The sequence below is a fragment of the Pyrgilauda ruficollis genome, unplaced genomic scaffold (assembly GCF_017590135.1).
Source record: "Pyrgilauda ruficollis isolate IOZ18807 unplaced genomic scaffold, ASM1759013v1 scaffold25, whole genome shotgun sequence".
Classification (NCBI taxonomy): Eukaryota; Metazoa; Chordata; class Aves; order Passeriformes; family Passeridae; genus Pyrgilauda; species Pyrgilauda ruficollis.
Window position 1 is genome coordinate 8,023,508 of NW_024523822.1, and position 19,097 is coordinate 8,042,604.

Genomic DNA, 19,097 nt, shown 5'->3' on the forward strand with positions numbered 1-19,097 from the left:
CCTTATACATGCAATAGAAGACTATCTACACACAAAAAACAAACCAACCCTTTTGAATTCCTTGCTACCAAATGCATACTATGGAAATTGGGTCAACAGGACTGAAATTACTCCAAGGTAAGCAAAGAATATTTATTTTTTACTTTGAGAATGGCTTTTATTTGTTTTACTAAGTAAGAATTTAGAACTCACTTCTGATTTTAACTGAGCATACAGTCAGTTAGCCCAATTAAAACAGCAAGAGCTGCTTACCTTCACTGCAAATACAAAAACTCACACACAAAACCAGAAACACGACTGCAAAACAATGGGACCAGAGGTATTTCAACCTATTTTTTTTTGTTTCTTCCTCCAATGTAAACAATCCCAAAGAATTTATTTAGAAATTTAAGGTTTTATTTTATTTTTATAAATAAATAAATGAAAAAAGAGACACTATTTCCATCTCTAGCTAACCTAACAGGTTCAGTTAGTGTTTTATAGGAATGCATTGACATCTACCAGTTTAAAGGCCATGTGAAAGCTGCTATCTCTTTTGTATTTACTTTAGAAAACACACAGGATCTTTATACCAGAGCAAACCAATAAAGCTGCACCTTTTTTTTTTTTTACCCCAAAATAAGATCATTTTGGTCTGAAAGTACTTTTCTTAACTTTCATGAACAACAGAGTGATGCTATCTTCTCAACCATCTTTCAAGAACCAAGAAAATTGAAAGTATAATATATAAAGATTCCCTTAAGGACAATTAATTCACTCATCTATTCAGTAAGTTACATTTGCCACAACAAATCTACAGCACAGTCAGTATCACCCCAAAATTGCACTGAAAGCCTATTGTGCAATAGCCTGTTTCATTCTAGAAGGAACTGGATTTTTCAGTTCTTCTAATTAATTGCTTTTCAATAAGTAATGATCACATTTAAAAATGTTTTCCACAGATTCAATATTCAAGAATATTCATCTTCTATCATCCCTACAACCTGCCGACTGCAAAGACAGCTTGGAGAAAAAGGCTATAACAAAACAACAGTCAGAAATTGCTGACAAGCCAGAAAACAGAGAGAGCACCACTGATGCTGAAAACACACTCTACCTGAGCAATAGCATAGCCCTGATAGGAACACAGCCAACAAGGATGTCCCTAAATAGTTCTGTAAGCAAGTTTCTTCCAAAAGTATCCTGAACAAAATGAATGAGGCAACAACATAACACCAACTCTATGACACTATTTCAAAAACATATCACAAATAAAATAAATAATTCTCAACACACATTTCAAAATAAAGAGGAATGCACACTCCATTCTAATACATGTTTTGGTAAAATTCCATTGATGTGCCATCTACCATGAAAAATTATTTTGCAGTGAAGCATTTCCAACAGAAAAGTATTGTATTAATATCAAATTGATTTTAAACCAGTTTGGAAGTTCTGCTGCTAGTTAACAAGTAAGGTCAGCAGATGAGGGTGACCATCTCCTACAGAAGGGAGACTCCCACTACAATTTTCCAGGAGGGCATGGGTGCTGGTATTTTGTTTGTTTGGCATTTTGGAGTGGAGGGTTTGCAATGTCCAGTGGAAAGCCTACAAGTTTTTCTCTCACTCTGTGACTACCAGGACACTGGACCTCTTCTGCAGCTGCACATCTATGGAGGAAAGCTTTCTTCCTTTTGCCAAAAGCTATGAGCTATGAGCTTGCATAGCTTTCCAGATTCTGTGGATCTCCATCCACCTCACAACTGAGGAAGATTTTCAGCTGCTTGTTGAAGTTAGTTCAGCTCCTGTCTGAAGTGCTTCTCTGAACATCCTGTCAGTATCTTTTTATTCCCTCAGAATACACTGCTTTGTCACTATTAAGAATCAGAAGCTGCAAAGCAATCAGCTTTCAGCCTCCCTTAGACCTGTATCTACCTATGTGCTCTCACCCCTGCTGCAAAGGATACTAGAGCTCATACAAAATCATACTCTACTTAAGTTTCGTATTCCACACATTCCTACAACTACTCTCTCCCCTCACAAGGTGCCCTGCAACACAGTGGCACTAATTCTGAGAAATGGGAGGCAGAAGCCTAGAATGTCAATTTGACCTCAGTCTCCAGGCAAATGCACCTAACAGTGAACAACCACATAAAAAGCTGCCACAGCCACCTCCTTCAGCCATATTTTAAGCAGGAATTGTGACTATATATTATGAGTGGGAAAGTTCTGCTGCTAACACACACCTATTCTCCACCCCAGAGAATTAGAGGTCAGGCTACTGGGAACCACAAGGAAGCAGCAGTAGAAACTGTATAAGTTACTTAGGCCAGAGCACCTGGGATTCTACCACAGGACAGATCTAAGAAATATTTGACTACTGAAAGCTGTGTAGCCAAGTGGTTACTGAGTTCACAGGTTTTGTATGACAATGACTTATATACCCAAGCCTTCATTCAGCATCAGGCCTCATTCAGTCTTCTGTTTGTTGTATGACACACCTGTTTACCAGAAAGAATTGCAACTGGCATCTAAATGGAAAATCCACATAATTTTCAACTAGTTGAAGCTTTCAGAGACTTTTTGAAGGACTATGAACCCAAGTTACAATTTTTAATGAGGAAAATTTCTAGCACAAAACATTCCTTTGTTTCTTGAGAATAAGACTTGTAAAACTGGTTCAATAATTTTTTGGGTTTTTTCCCCCCACTCCCTGGAAAAAAATAAAAAAATGTTCAATTATACTACTATTATAATCATGGAATATTCTGAGCTGGACAGGATTCATCAGGATCATCAAGTACAACTCCTGGCCCTGTAAAAGACACCCCAAGAATCACACCATGTGCCTGAGAGCATTGTTCAAACACTTCCCATTAGTCCATTCCAGCAGAATTACACTTTATTTCTGGTTTTAGCAAAACAAAGAAAATCCACATTAAACTAGCATTCTGCAACAGCTCTGAAAAGCAGAATTGACAACAACATTATTTAAAAAGAAAAATCCCCATTTTTAAAACATACTACTGTTAGTGACATAAATGAACAACTTTATTACCAGTCACAGAAAATGACATGAGAACCAATACAGACCTGTAAACATCTATCACCTCTATACATATACACCTATATATGGCACCAAGCAAACCATCTTAATGGGGACACAGTAAACATGCCTGAATGAAAATACATCCATGAAGTGCAAATATCTAGGCTACAGCAACACTGAAACCAGCCCACAACTGAGGTTCCTTACAAAACTCCTACCAAAATTAGGACATAAGTTGTCAAACATGTTTCACCAGCTTTTGCTTGTCGGCTGAAACACCAGCTGAAGGATTTAGGCCTTTCTAAGAGTTTTGAAGCACCATTGCAGAGCTAGCCAAGCATACACCTCGTATCACAGAGGAGACTGACTTACAGTATCAAACAATCCCTTACCCTGGATGCTGAAATCACTGAAAAATAATGAACAAACCAACTCATGAATTCCTCTATCAACATGTAGGTTCTACAGCATGGTGCATGTCCCGCTGTAATAAAAAATACCATTTTGCATAATAAGGAAAGTAAGTGCTGGAACCAAACCTGTTGCCTGACAGCTGAATGATTAAACCATCACTTGCCTCAGGCTATCTCCAGTTTGCCAACTTTGCTGGAGTTATGCTGCTCAAAACAGTCATCTGTTGTGGGGGGGAAGGGGGAGAACAGGGAAGGAAACCTGCTGTCCCAAAGATTATATTCTTATATTCTTATGTTTGATTAGAAGGAAGAATGTGTATAAGAATTATACTGACTAAACCTAAAATGTTCATGTCTTATAGGGCAAAATAAAACCTCATTACTTTTCTACATTCTAGCTGTCAAATGCCACCTCATGCCTTCTCTGTCTTTGTCCTTTAATACATCCATTACCAACCACAAACTATCTAGAAGCTTCCCCAAAGACTGAAACAGCAACCAGAAATCCAGAACAAATCCAAACTGCACTAAAGACAACTTCTTTTCCAGCCCAATGCAGATAGCCAATATGAACTCAACAATGCAAAAGAAGGAGAAGCAGGGGGCATGTTAGTGAAAAGGAGAAAAGAGAATGACCACAAGTACTATTGGTGCACCGGAAAGCCCTAACACTAAGCCGTGCTGAAAAACCACAAAGGGAACGTGAGGAAGCTGAACACTAGTCTCTCCACTGATATATGAAAAAGCTTCTACACAAAAATAAGTAAAACCCAGACAACCAAACAAAAGAAGTAATATTTCTATCATTCTCACTCTCTCCTCTGCTCCACATTAAACCTCCTAAAGTTAAGTTCCTCCCAACTCTCCTATGTTCTTCATTTTCTTTCCTCCTTTCAGGTACATACCACGGAGTCTCTGTTCAGAGCATGCAGAGACATACCAAGCAAGAAAGGATAAATGTTGTTTATTACTAGACTGTATAATGTATGTTGGGGCAGGAGGACTGGCCTCTTTTTGTTCCAAATCCCAATTTTATCTGGGCACAATTCCCTATTTGTGAAAAAAATATGGTTTTAGTTATTTTCTGTCATGGCTCCCAGAGGCCTCTAAGCATGGGTACTTATAAATAAAAACATATTATTGTTTCTTATTTTGTCCTTGAGCAGGGAAACAAAAGGCAGAAGGAAACAAAACATGAAACTAAACACAACAGCAATTAAATAAGAAGTTTGTCATAAATATTTTGTGTCTCTAGGAAGGAAATGAAATCTCTCTTCCCTAGTTTACGAAGTTTATTTCTCCAACCTTCTTGCTTGCAATGTTCTGTTATTCAGCAGTATCAGTGAAAGAGCACTTTTAAGATACTAATTTTGATTTATTATAACCAAATCACACAAACACCCAGAAAGTGCCTACTTTGCCTCTAAAGGTATATTGGAAAAGGCAACCAATCTCCAAAATCTCATGTCCTTGTTGAGCACAAAGAAGCACAAAATCTGTGGCTGCCTTTCAGAGACAACAAGAATTTTTATGTCCCTTCCTGGTGACATTTATTTAGGAAACTTGCTATTGCTCCTATTTCAGCCAATAGCACAACAATCACAGAAACACAGGACAGCTACAGTGGACATGATTTATATTCATTTTTAGCTGAGAGATGCAGAGGTCCCATTCTTGAATTATTTCTAGTTTTTAATGTAAAAAATACAAATAATGGGTGCCTAATGCAAAATACAAGGAATTTTAGCAAGTAAGTGCTGAAACCAAACCTGTGGCCTGACAGCTGAATGATTAAGCAATCACTTTTCATGAGGCAAACTACCTCCAGTTTGCTGGCTTTGCTTTGCTGCAGTTACAGGGCTCAAGACAGTCATCTACGGGACAGGAGGGAGGGGAAGGGGAATAATCCCAAGATTATTCTTGTTTGAGAAGAAAGCAGAATGGGATTAAGACATATACTGACCAAATGTGAAGATGTAGAAAGGCAACTCCCTAACTACAGATTGTTACTGGAATCAATTAAAAACTGAAAATAACAGAACATTTAAAAAGCAATGTCCCCAGCAGACAAATAAAACACAGATTAAGAGATTGCAATGCAAACCCAATGCCACTCTTCTGATCTGTTTGCCCTAACAACAGTCATTTCCTCTCAGCACCTATCAAAACTGCATGGATAGTACGGTGCAATTTGGTAAACTATTTACACAGAACTTACTAATGAAGACTGATTTGTCAAGCTGCATAGAAACTGCACTAAACCCTAATTCATAATACTTCCACCCTAAAAATTAATTCCAATTTTTTTCATGCTATCTTTCCCCCCCCTTTTTTTTTATCACACAGCTGAGAACTCTAAAGGAAAAACAAAATAAAACTCAAAACAAACCACAAAAAAGCCAAACAAGCAACATCTACAAAACCCCTTTTTCCTTCCAACTTCCTGTACACACACAAAAAGTTTCTGCTTTGCACTTCCAAATAATCTTGAGCAAATTACATCAGGTATCTGCATGCAAACACAAATGCAGCTTTGTATTTGCTATGAAACACTACAAAGTTATTTCTCTGGCACTGAATTCCACTCTTGAGATATTAACTCTCTATATTACACACACAGACAACTCCCCATAGCCCCCTCTCCCTGCAACTGCCTGGAGTTAAACATTACATTAAATCAGGCAGCTACAGCCTGAGTTAGAGTCATCTATTGATGCTGCCTAATCATGCAAATAATTCTATTAAAATTAATGGACCTCAATCTGCAGTAGTCTTCAGCCAAACAATGGCTATCAGCTAGAAAGTAAGTAAATTAACTATTTTTAAAATGTGTATTTATAGAGATTTCAGTATAACTTATATTTTTATACAAAAAAAATTCACAATTCTTTTTTCTCCTTGTTACCTACTCCTTCACATGCTGCCAAAATCAATTAGAACTTTTTAGTTACGTTTCAACAATCTTTTCATCATTGCCTTAAATCAACCATTGTTGAATTACATTCCAAAAAATGTCCAAATAATTATTTGCTTGAAAAAATACAGATCTGCTAAGTGATCATGAGTTACAAAATGATTTTGCAGCAAAATATATTATTGATTGCTGACCCCAAAGAGATTCATGATACATTCCCAGGACCACTGACATTGAAACAGCAGCCTCTCACATAATCACACCAGTTTAGCTCCAAGAAACTGGTCCAAATGTATGTGGGACAGCAGAGAAAGAGACAAGCAGTACAATTCACAGAAGGACAATTTGAGAGTCCTCTAGAGAAACTTAGCAAAGCACCAAAACCAGGCTTCTGCTTTGAATCTACCACTATAGTCAACTCTTTCTCTGCGAATTATAGAGTGCTTAGAGGCACAAAAACCCTCTCTCCCTGTTTAACTCACAGAACTTGACACTTAAAAGCCTTTCATGATACAACACTGTCATGCAGCATGAGAAAACACACTATTAGAAGAAAGCAAATTAACAACATACGTTTCATGGTCCCATCTTCCTCTTCATCATCATCACTGTTGATTACCATGGTCCCCAAGTCTGATTCTAACATGGTGCTGTTGTGCTCAATCATTGTCTGAGCGCCTTCGCTCATCGTACTGGTGGCTCTCATGGTACCAGCGCTCTCTGAGTTGGTCTTCACCATGGTGTGAGAGTCCAACTCATCTTCATCCTGTGGGGAAACATTTGCCAGAACACAGCAGATCATTAAAACAAAACAAAGGTAAGATGCAATCACTTATTGATTAGTATTTTATCTTTATGTGACCTAGTTGTACTGGTGGACTCCCAGGTTTAAAACTTTAAAAGAAATCACAAAATAAAAGATCTTCCATATAAGGAAGAATAAAAACTCTTCTCTCTCTCACAGATGCATAGCAGGGCAAGTATAACATGGCCCACACACTCACTTTGTATTAGCATTCAGGTTTGAGTTACTTTGTGATTTTCATGACCCACTTTATCTCTCTGGGTTCCAAAAATCACTTAACACAATTTACAGAAAGAGATTTTGCTGTTTTGCAAGGGACTGTCACAAAGGGTGCTGACCACCCTTCACTTAGGATCGTGCCCAGCATCTGACATTACATACAGGACCCAGATGCTAGGTTCATGTTCAATTTAGCTATCAAACAATCTCCAACAGAATTTTTAAAGTCCCCTTCAGAAACAAAAACCAACTTGACTTACTTTAAGTGTTTACTTCCATTTTAAAACCTTTGTTACAAATGTGAGTAAATAACTTGCTAATACTACACATAAAAATAGCCCTTGAGCACATACTTACTAAGTGTGGGGGAGACAGTATCAAGGAGATAGACTGTAACATTTTGAATTGGTAACAGTAATGGGCCAGGAATTTGAAGCAGCACACCAATGGCCATCCAGTTAATGAAACACGAAATTCTTATCAAATATCAATATTTGAAAACACTAATGGGAAATCCCCCTGGTTTCCAAAATCTGATTTAGATTAGACACAAAATATCACTGTGTTTCAGGAGTAATGTGATGGACTATGACTGTACATATTTTCTATTTTAATAAAATCTATTAATCAAGGTAAAAAAAATTATTCTCATTTGTTGATTAAATGTAAGCAATAATACCCATCACTGTGAAGTTATTCTATGTCAAATTGTTGTATTTTAAATAAAAATGCTACTTTCACAAGTTTTATAACCATATATGCATCCATCTCCTCTATTGTTTCAAAATTTCGTTAGAGTTCCTTGATAAATTAATTTTATCCTTGACTAGGAGAATATTTTAGCTACACAGTTTGGAAGACTATCACATAACCCTTTATTTTTTTTTTAATTTACCCCTTACAAATAACATGTTGTCGCTACATAGAATCACAGAATTCTTTAGTTTGGAAAAGACCCCTAAAATCATCAATCTGTTAATCTGGCACTGCCAAGTCCACCACCAAATCATGCCCCTAAATGCCACATCTACAAGACTTTTAAATACATTTGGGGTAATATGTAACATTAAAACAAGTCTTTACCCACTAACAAATTTCCCCTTTTTGCTAAATCTTTCCATTGCTTTATAGATTTGAAATGTTAAAGTACAAAGCAACTTTTAAGTGCAGGGGCTGGGGAGAACAGAGGCAGAATGTCAGAAAAAGTAAAGCCCAGACTCAAATGCCTGCAAGGTCTGGCACTTTGTGTTTCTCACTGAACTCATTCCCTGGCATGGCAGACAATTTGCCTCTCACACAGACACATGCACGAGCTGCATGTCCTGAGTGCCTGTTTCACTAAGGGCTGGTCTAGGTAGATACAGAAAACTGAGTGCAGTAATACCAGCTCCTGAAAATTATTCTTTTGCATCTCAACTAAGAGATACAAAACCAGATTTAATTTTGATAGTCCAGCTAACAGCATACCATAATGAAGCCAGGATACAGATCTAAACAGATTTAAATTAAAATTCCAAATGTCAGAAGAATAATTATTTTCCAGATTATAATTTGCAAAAATACTTGAGTTCTTCATTTGCATTCTTTCGAGGTTGTTTTTTTTCAGTTGCATTCTATTTAGTACCCTACCCTTAAAAAAACTGTGATATTCCCAAAGACACAGACAGCTTACAGCTACAGCACTAGGCAACTGTGACAGTGAAAATTGAGAATATTTTGGTACTGCTCCTCCTGGTGGCAACTTCAATTTTCTTTACTTTCTACTACCCAATGTTACTGTTAACCCCAGTATTTCCTATGAATTGCATTCTTCCCCTTCTAAATAGGGTACTCAGAAAGAAAAATAGTTTTGCATCGCATTTTAAAAGTGCCAGAACAGTTAACCTACAAGTGTTTCTTTCCATACTGCAATAGAACATAAAACTGACTCACAACATGCTGGTGTTTCGCCTATTAATCACTACAAATGTGGCATCTCAAGCATACAAGCAGGCAAATCTCTGAGTTTAAGGCACAGTTACATTTGATTTACAGACTAGGCTGACTAATATTAATATCCATATTAATATGCACTTGCAGTGCATATGGCCCTAAACTTACCTAAACTGAAACAAGAAATTAAACACTTTCCTGGAGCTCTAAACTTTTATTGTAGAATTAATGGGAAAAAGTGATGGCTAAAAATATGAACAAGTATGAAATGGAGTCCTAAATTACCATTTTCATAACTTCTGCTTAATTGAAAAAATATCTTTTATTTGTTCAGTCAAATCAACTACCTGGACTTGGCCCAAAGAATAGCATTTCATTTTCCAGTCTAAGAGTGCCAAAAGCCTTTGTCTTAGAATGTCTCTCAGCAAAGAGAACAGCTATCTTTTAGCCCCTAGGAGATTAAGAATCACAAAAGCCCACCTTAGTACTAGAAGAACAGTTGTTGCAAAAAGGGAAGTGCACAACAATTTTGATGAATGGTGTTTTCCTTATATCAGGAATGATGTAGTGAGACAGAACAACATCAAACATCTCGCGGCCTGTGCATGCCCCAGAATATTTAATTTTGGAGCTAACACAGATTGCTTCCAGAACTGTCATTCCAGAACTTCTCACAAATATGAGATTTAGCTAATGTGGCAGTAAACTACACTGGTTCTGAAAAGGTAACTTAATAAAAATATGCAGTGGATCCAAGTTATGGACATGCACGTTTACTTGAGAGATGAAAGTGATTCCTTCATACAAATTCTGATTCATGCTTTACAGTACATAAATATTGGTGTAGAACTTGTGATCTGTTGTTAAAAAAGGTAAACACACTGATGAAATAAAAACAAACACAATCTCAATTTTAACCAGGAAAAAAAAAAAGAGAAGTATTAAAGCTGAAGTGTCATGTTCTCATACTGTTTATGAAAACAGATACAAGAATCAAACAACAAAAACAACTAACTCTGGAGTTAAACTGTCTGCTGCTCTCCTGGGTACAAGTAATAAGCAACCAAACTTATATTTGGAAGGGGTTTCAGTTACACCACTGTACAGCGACAGAAGGTGAGGCACAATTGAGAACTCTAAAATCTCTTGAAATGCTACAGAAATAACAATAGACTACAGAAACTCTGAATAACATAATGTAAAGTACAAGTAAAGTACCAGCAATAACCTGCGATCCTGTAAGACTAACTCTCCGGATCTCCTTATTTACCAAAATGATGTTATTAACAAAATCAACCCTTAGAGCATAAAAACTAGAGCAGTCATAGAGGTTTGATTATCAGGATAGAAAATTCAAAAAGCCTTGAAGCACAAGGCTTCATGATATACTTGTAAAATAAAAGATCGCATCACACAAGGAGTTTATTCAGAGAAGTTGGCCTTGCAGACCATATCTGAGTCTACAACAGTACAGAAGTGAATGAGCCGAGGTGATAAAGATTAAAGGATTTTTCTGTTGCCTTTTAAACATCAGTAGGGATGAAGACTGATAAAAAACTAAACGAAAGAAGCAAATACGGCAGCAGCTACCTTTAAAATCTCCCTGCCTGTGGTTTGGCATGTTAAAAGAACACTAGAGGGCAGCAAAGACGGCCAACTCGGCTGCAAGGTATTAAAGGAAGATTTATTTACATGCTGGCAAAATTTAGTCTCCTATAAAATAATTTCATCTACTATTAACACCTCATCATCACCTTTGAAAAATGTAGCTGTAGTCACAGCTATCTTTTTTTAAAGGACTGCAGTATCTACATAAACACACAATATAGCTTGGTCAAGCACAAGGATTTTGTGAAAGCTCCTAACATACAAAGCCAACTTCAACCTGAGTATATGATTAATACTGAGCTTAGACCCATCAGTACAACAGGTAAAAACTTGACTTTCAGCACACAGTCAAATCCCACCACACTGAACAGACATCGGTCACAAAACAGCACTTAAGCCTGTTTTCTACCTCCAGGTAATGATGCCTTGCTGCATGCTCATACCTCCCCATGTCTATTCTTCATATAACCAGTTTCTGACTCCACACTGCTGTGGTTTTTAACAATATGCTATATTTCTAACTTCAGGACACTTAAAGGACTGCAGTCGAATTTAATTAACACATATGTCAAATGTTCTTTGGCATGAAGAAAAAAAGGCAGGGGAAAATAAAGTTTTAACACTTTCATGCAAAATTACATGCATATATATAGACAGACATAGCTACAACATATACATGCAAACACATGAAAGCAGCATGAAAGTAAATATAAAAACCTTCAGAAAAGTACAGCACAGTGTATCAGATTTAAAATACAGAATAACTGATCTGATTCACTAGTTCCTTTACAACACTATAAATATTGTAAAAATACAAAGGAATAATTACAGCAATTATTTCTTAGACTCTCAAAATACAGATGACAACTTTTCATAATTAATACAGGATTAACCAAATAACCTTTTGAATGAATGAATAAATAATCCTACATATAGGAACAACTGATTATCGACAGTTGGCTTTGGTGCTGATAGTTGTCAACCATCAAGTGCCCAAGAATAAAAAAAAAGGGATCGCTGAAGTAGTAATTCCTTGATTTAATACTTGAAAAGACTTCAACATTTCTCACATCATAGTGACATTAAAATGTAAAAGAAAACATACAGAGAGCTGCTTGTTAGCTCACTCCTTTAAAGGTCCCCAGAAACAAATATTTAGACATGTTTTCTGTAAGCTGCCAGGCAACAAGTTACTTTACATTCCCATAATATAGCTGCCCAGCTTCAGCATCCACTTCACATCACACTTCCAAAAATACACGAGAAGAGATTGGTCATGTCTCATAATGCCTAAACTAACATTTAAACTTTGATATTGGGATTAACCTTATGTAGAACACAACACTTGCAATTCTTGCTTAATTAAAAAAAGCTGTACAACTACCTCAGCACCTATCAAAACATGTCAGTTTGTCACAAGGCATTCTCATCACATGAGCGGCTCTCAAAACAAGCATAAAATCAATTCTGAGCACATTATTTATAATGATATATCCCTCAGGAAGGATACAGATATGAAGACTGTATTCAACCTGGACATTCATTTACAGGTCTATAATACAACATTTTGAACAGTAAAAAACATTTACATTACAATTTACAAATTCTCATGCTATAAAATGTTCACAGACAGTGGTGAAAAATAAAAATATGAATCAATTTTAGGGGGGATGTGACTCTTTCTCACTTGAAGGACAACTACCTGAATTGACCCTGAAAATTAAGTACATAATGGTGAAAACTTTGCATATGATTATTTCTCCAAGTCCACACAATCCATTCTACTTCCAGTTATGTAAGGCACTTTTAACTTAAGTGCCCATTACTATACAATAGGTGACTTTAAGAAGGTATTAAAGCACAAAAACTTATTCAAATGTAACTGGTAGGATTAAACAGGTTTCCTAACATAAGAAACTTCACAGAGCATTCTACACCTTCCTTCTTGATGGGTCTCAAATCATGTACTAGTGAGTAACGAGCAGAACTCCTCACAATGTACATAGGAAATTCTTGGGGGGTTAGATCAATAAATTCAAGCCCCTGACAGGTTAACTGAAACCATTCTTTTTCAATAGTATATGGACTCAATTCACTGCCCATGAGAGAACTTTAACCTCAATAGATTCTGCTTAACACTAACACCAATATTTGCTTTTGCTTTTAGATGTTATTAAATATCCATTTCTCAAAGTTCAAGTCTGTTTATGCATTTCTACAGTGAGGCCTTTACAGATGTATGATTGGGAAAAAATCCATTTTTCATGTGTTCTTTTACAAAATTGAAGTGCCAGGTGGCTATTACTTTGCAACTGAACAGTGACTCCAATTCTAGACAGAATCTACAACCATTTATATATATATACATTAAAATATTAAGAAATACATGCATTATTTACTATCACTACTACTACAACACAGGGACTGTCGTTAGCTCTTTCTAGGATTGTTGCCATCACTGAAGACTTATCAAGACCTGTATTATCATTTGAACTACAGGACCATGTAGTCATATAAACTACATACTGTATTTCTTATGGGGTTCTGTGAAACTGATATATAAGGAAGAGGAATGTGCAAGGGTTATTTATGTTTATCTCTGAATGCTGGACTGCTGACTTCATCCACTACCAAACTGTATACCAATTATACCAAACTGGCACTTGTATTACCTGCTTTCCCTTTCCAAAAGGAAAATAATAAACACTCAGAAGTGCAGAAAGAATTGGTTTACTCTTTTTCTGGCAGTTCCACAAACAAGTTCCAACTTAAATTAAAGACACATTATTGTCAAATTATTATTCACTTCAAATTATTTTGAAGTGAAGTGTGGGGTTGGGGGATTGATTGCTTCTTTTTCTAAAATGACAAACACAAATACTGTAATGCTTTCATTTTATTCTGCCAGATTTTTATCCTGGTTTCCTCTAATAACTTGTGGGTCCATTGATTAACCTCTGCCTAGTATGCTTACAAAACTAAAATCCGAATACCACTTAGTGCAGGCCTCACACCTATCATGTTGTTCAGGAGTCTTCCACTATGCAGTACGTGAACAATGTGCATTCAAGAAACACCTTACAGATAATGAAATTAATTGAAAAGAAAATGGTAACAGTGTCAAGGAATCACAGAATGTTTTGGATTGGAAGGGACATTAAAGACCATCTGGTACCAACTCCCCTACCACGGGCAGGGACATCTTCACCTAGATCAGATTGCTTTAAGTCCCATCCAACCTGACCTACAACACTGGAGGAATAGGGCATCCACAGCTTCTCTGAACAACCTGTTCTAGTGTTACCACACCCTCTCCACAAAGAATTCCTCCTAATATCTAATCTCAATCTACCTGCCTTCAGATAAAAGCCATCACCCCTATAGTACATGCCCTTGGAAAAAGTCCTCCAGCTTTCTTGTAGGCCCCCCTAGGCACTGGTACAAGTTCACGCTGCTGTTTCCTAGTTTGGAGGAGTTTGCACTTCTGGCTGATCAGAACCTTTGGTGACAGCAACTGGACAAGATTCTGGTGTTATCTCTCAAATGAATCTGGAATTTCTTACAGTGATGTACTGCACTGAAACTGCTGCAAGATATAGAAAGTCTGTATTATAACTGAACAATTATTAAAACCAGCTCAGAACAAAATTTGTTCAGCATTGTGATACACAAAAGATATTCAGAGATCACTCCAGAAACTGTTTTTGTCATCAAGGAAATTTCTCCTCATCTCACCATCAATATTCCTCATTTCAAACACTTGTACCCTTCCTTTTTCTATTAAAGCTAAGTATTTCAAAAGTTTTTTCACTCAAGGCTTACCAAGCAACACAAAATTATTGGACATATATTTACTGACAGCAAAAGTCATACTTACTACCAAATACCACCAGATTTAATAACTGTTAAATATTTCATCCTAACTACAAATCTTACCACATATCATTTTCTTGAACCATAAAACTGTGTGAAAACTTAGGGAACTAAAAAAAATCTCAACAGCATAAAAAACACAAAATTATTTTTATAGAAGATAAAAAAAATCTTCTTTTTCTTGATCTTTTTATAATGGGAAGCTTTTGAAAATGTTTAATTCTTCAATATAAACTTTACAGCAAAAACATCTGGACATCCTCTTGTCCATTACAAGATATTCTTGCATGTCTCTTAACAGGCCTTGTAAAAATCATTTGGTGCTAATTATTAATATTAGTTAAACAATTACAGCCTGGAAGTCAACATCCGCAGTGAAAAATAAAAAGGAGTACACAACATCATATAACAAAAGATGACAAAAGCATTCTGAAAGAACATATTGCTAAAGTTTTTACCCAGACTTTGTCATCTTAAAGTCTCATCCAGTGACCCCTACACTGAAGGGAATACTACAAAGCTTCAATTTCCAATTTCTCCCTGTCTTTCACTGTGCTGAAGTCATGCTCTTCTTTCTATTTTTCTACTACCTTTCTTTTCTGAATTAACTAGTCTCATTCACAAGCCCACATTTTCATGGCTTTCTCCTATTCTGTCACTATTTAGTACTGAGAAGTCAGCTCTGCCTCAAATTTGCCTCTTTCCTTACCTGTGAAGTTTTCAAACCTTTACTCTTTTCTCACATCCTGTGCAACTACAGGCAGGGCTGCCTCCAGCCCTCTGCAAGGCTGGCCTTTAGAACTCCTCTACATCATGATCACAGAAAAAAATTGAACAAATGCTGAGCTGCCAACTGCTCTGACCTTCTGCCTTATATGAAGAGCAATTTCTTCAAGCAGAGGTTGACTTCTGGTTCTGGGTTTGTTGCTGCTCATGCACTGCTATATGGTTTATAGCCCCTAAAATTCTACTAGTGTAAGTAAAAAAATGACAGATTAGCATTTCCATATACTACAAGAGCACTCATTTTTAAGAGCAAACCAAGCTTTTAACAAAAGTGGCTAATTACACAAATTAGGCACTGCATTAGACAAAGTTGCCAGGAGGTGTAGGGTGGCGAGCGATCCCACCTGGAGTGCTGGGTCCACTTCTGGGCTCCTCAGTATGAGAGACATGGACACACCACAGAGAGTTAACAAAGGGCCACAAAGACGATCAAGGGACTGGAACATCTCTCCCAGGAGGAAAGGCTGAGAGCTGGAACTACTCAACCTTGAGAACACAAAGCTCTAGGGGACTTCATCAGTATGTGTAAATATCCCCTGAAGGGAAGGTGCAAAGAGGATGAAGTCAGGCTCTTTTCAGTGGTGCCCAGTGACAGGAGCAGAGGCAATGAGCATGTAATGAAAAGCAGGTTTCCTGTGAACATCAGGAAACACTTTTTGTACCATGAGGATGATGGAGCATTGGCAGAAGCTACACAGGGAGGTTGTGGAGTTTCCTTCCTTGGAGATATTCAAAAGCTGTCTGGACATGGTCCCAGGCAGCCAAACCTCAGTGGCCCTGCTTAAGTAGGGGGATTGGACAAGATGACCTCTGCAGGTACCTGCCAATCTCAACCACTCTGTGATTCTGTTTTCTCAACCCTGTTAATCAAAGATATCCTGTTACTTTCAGATTTGAGGCACTTATCTTCTGTACTTAGTGACAAGCAGACTCTTGCTGTCTTTTTTACTCATAACTTGTTCCCTTACAGCACCACAAAAGCTCATGGCAGAATTCCCAACTACCACAATGGTAACACAAGTAACCGATTGCTGCCTCAATCCTAGATTTGAGGCTCTCTGATACTGAACACTAAACTAGGGGAAGGATGGAGGGAAGGAGCCTAGGGAGTGGCAGAGTGGGGAGTGCAGTGTCAGGTTCTGACTTCTGTACCCATGCAAGAACCATCAGGAGTTGCTAAATGCTGCCTCAGTTGAGGTGAACCAAACTTGTGTTACACCCTTCCATGCAGTAGTGGGAGAGGGAGGTTTACACCACATCCTTAGCTGGCATAGACTGTGCCTGGCACTGTGACCTGAACCTCAGACTAAGTAATCAGATGTCATGCCTAATTTTGGGTTAATGCAAAAGACATCAACATTGCCCAAGCATTTAACATCTCCAGTTCAGAAGGCAATAGTACAGATGAAAGCAAGCTAGTAAAGGTATCAGATTTTTACGTCAGTAATAAATCAGTATCTTCAAAAATCAACTATTCAATAAGTCAAGTCACAAACATCAACTCTGCACATCAAGTCACACAGAGGAAAATTTCCTAACGCTAAAAAAAAAATCATCTTAGTTTTCCCTGCCTGTTTATTACTGAGTAAGCAAATGCAATTCAGAGTAAACCACCTTTATAAAAAAAAAAAAAGCTATCAATATTCTTATAACACACTCTTAGAACATAAAAAAACTGCAGCCATCCACACTGATTATTGGAGATACAAAAGATTGCACAGAATCTGCTTGAAAAGTATTCCTATATATAGATCATCACATAGCACTCTGTAACAAGGATTCTACAATTTGCTATAGGACAAACTGCATTTACTGCACTGCTCTTTTCTGTTTGCTCAAAGTTGTAACATTCCAGTCTTCATCTTCTCTTTGTGCTCTTTCTGAATGACCACACATTGTATGTATGGCAAGACACTTCTTTGAAGCATATTCTGCTGCACTGCACAAGACTAACCTGAAATAAATTATGTAGGGAAGAGTAAAAATGCCAGGAACACAGGCTTATTCTTAACACTGCCAAACAATTCTAAATTCAACCTACTTATCACACAACCTGCTTCTGTCCTCAAACATATGCTGACAATGTCATCTGAAGAATGAAGTGCCATCGCCATTTTCATGTTACTTATTTAAACCACACTGCAATAATTACTGCTTACTGAGTGTCATCATTAACTATTCTGTGCATTAGACTTAAATGAAAAAACCCAAACACCAAGCAAAGCGCCCTGAACCAAAAACTAAACCACTCATCTAGAAGTCCACCTGTGAAATCAGAATCTTAAACAATTTTGGGGGTTTTAGTGTTAGTCTGAATAGCTGAAGTTGACATGGTTTCTCTTCCCACTTCCTAGAAAAGCTTTTTACTAAGACATTTCATGGAATAGTACTGGAAGCTGGCTTATACAGCATTACTCATAATTAAAGAGTGGAATAATCAAAATTCATAGGCTTAAAACTACAAAGAAAACTGGTAAAAAAAAGTATTTGAACACAAGCACAGGAAGGTGGGTAAAACCAGCAACTTATCCGTAAAGTATAGGAAAAATGGGTACACACCGAATTTTCTTCCTCCTCTTCTAGTTCTCTCTGCTGTTCCTCGTGTCGCTTTGCCTTTATCTCCATTGCTTCGGTGATCAGGTCCCTTAAAATTGAAACTGGCTTAGCATTCTTAATAAATGTATGCTAGGGGAAAAAAAATCATTGAAATATGTAATATCATTAAAGCAGTTGTGCTTCAGATTTAATTACAAGTCCTATTCAACATCACAGATTTCAGTGATAAAGAGTACCGTGCATTACACAATAACCAACACAACATACAGTATCTTTCAGTTGCTTCGTAACCAAAATTTTACTTTAACTATTTTTAATAACTGCAAGCTTGGGAAATGTCATCACTTAATAACTGTTTCATGATTAAGGATACAATTTTCCAAAGAAATTATGCAGAAAGTTGTAAATAGAGTGGTGATGATCTGACATAGAAAATCAAACTTTTTCAGATATTCAGTTTCATAATTTAATTAATCTTAACAAATTGAGAGCATAAATTAATCGCTCTAACCAGAGTATCTGTGGCTGCTTACATCAACAAACCTATACTTTAAATGTCATAAAGTATTTCTTGATCTATGATGCTGAACAGTGGAACCAGTAAAAAAACCCTTTTAGCAGGAAGTTTAATTTTTAATTCAAGGTAAATTAAAACATTACTACTTCATTTAAGACAACGTGCATTATACCATTTGCACATTTTACTGCCTAATAAACACCTGCCGTTAGAAAAAAATCTGATTTTTTGCATCATTACATGCAAGTACAATTTAGGCAAAACATAACTAAGCACCTCAGAAAAATATTATTAAATATTTAAAAACTGTTCCACGAAGAACATAACTAATGAAGCCACATGCACTACATTATCTATCTCCTCCCATTATATATTAATTCAATTACTCTCTCTTTCATTCCATAACCTCTCCTCATCAGCAGTACTTTCATTTCTAGTCAAACATT

At 36.8% G+C, this 19,097-nt stretch overlaps 1 protein-coding gene across 1 annotated transcript in view; it reads right to left on the reverse strand.

Moving 5' to 3' along the window:
- Window positions 1–19,097, reverse strand: part of STK3 (serine/threonine kinase 3) — a 128,907-nt gene that overhangs the window by 51,462 nt on the left and 58,348 nt on the right. Inside the window, exons 8-9 of the mRNA XM_041470835.1 lie at window positions 18,138–18,263; window positions 6,929–7,121 (exon numbers count right to left, since the gene is read on the reverse strand). Of these exons, the coding sequence (XP_041326769.1) occupies window positions 6,929–7,121; window positions 18,138–18,263 (319 nt within the window). The remainder of the gene's footprint in view (window positions 1–6,928; window positions 7,122–18,137; window positions 18,264–19,097) is intronic.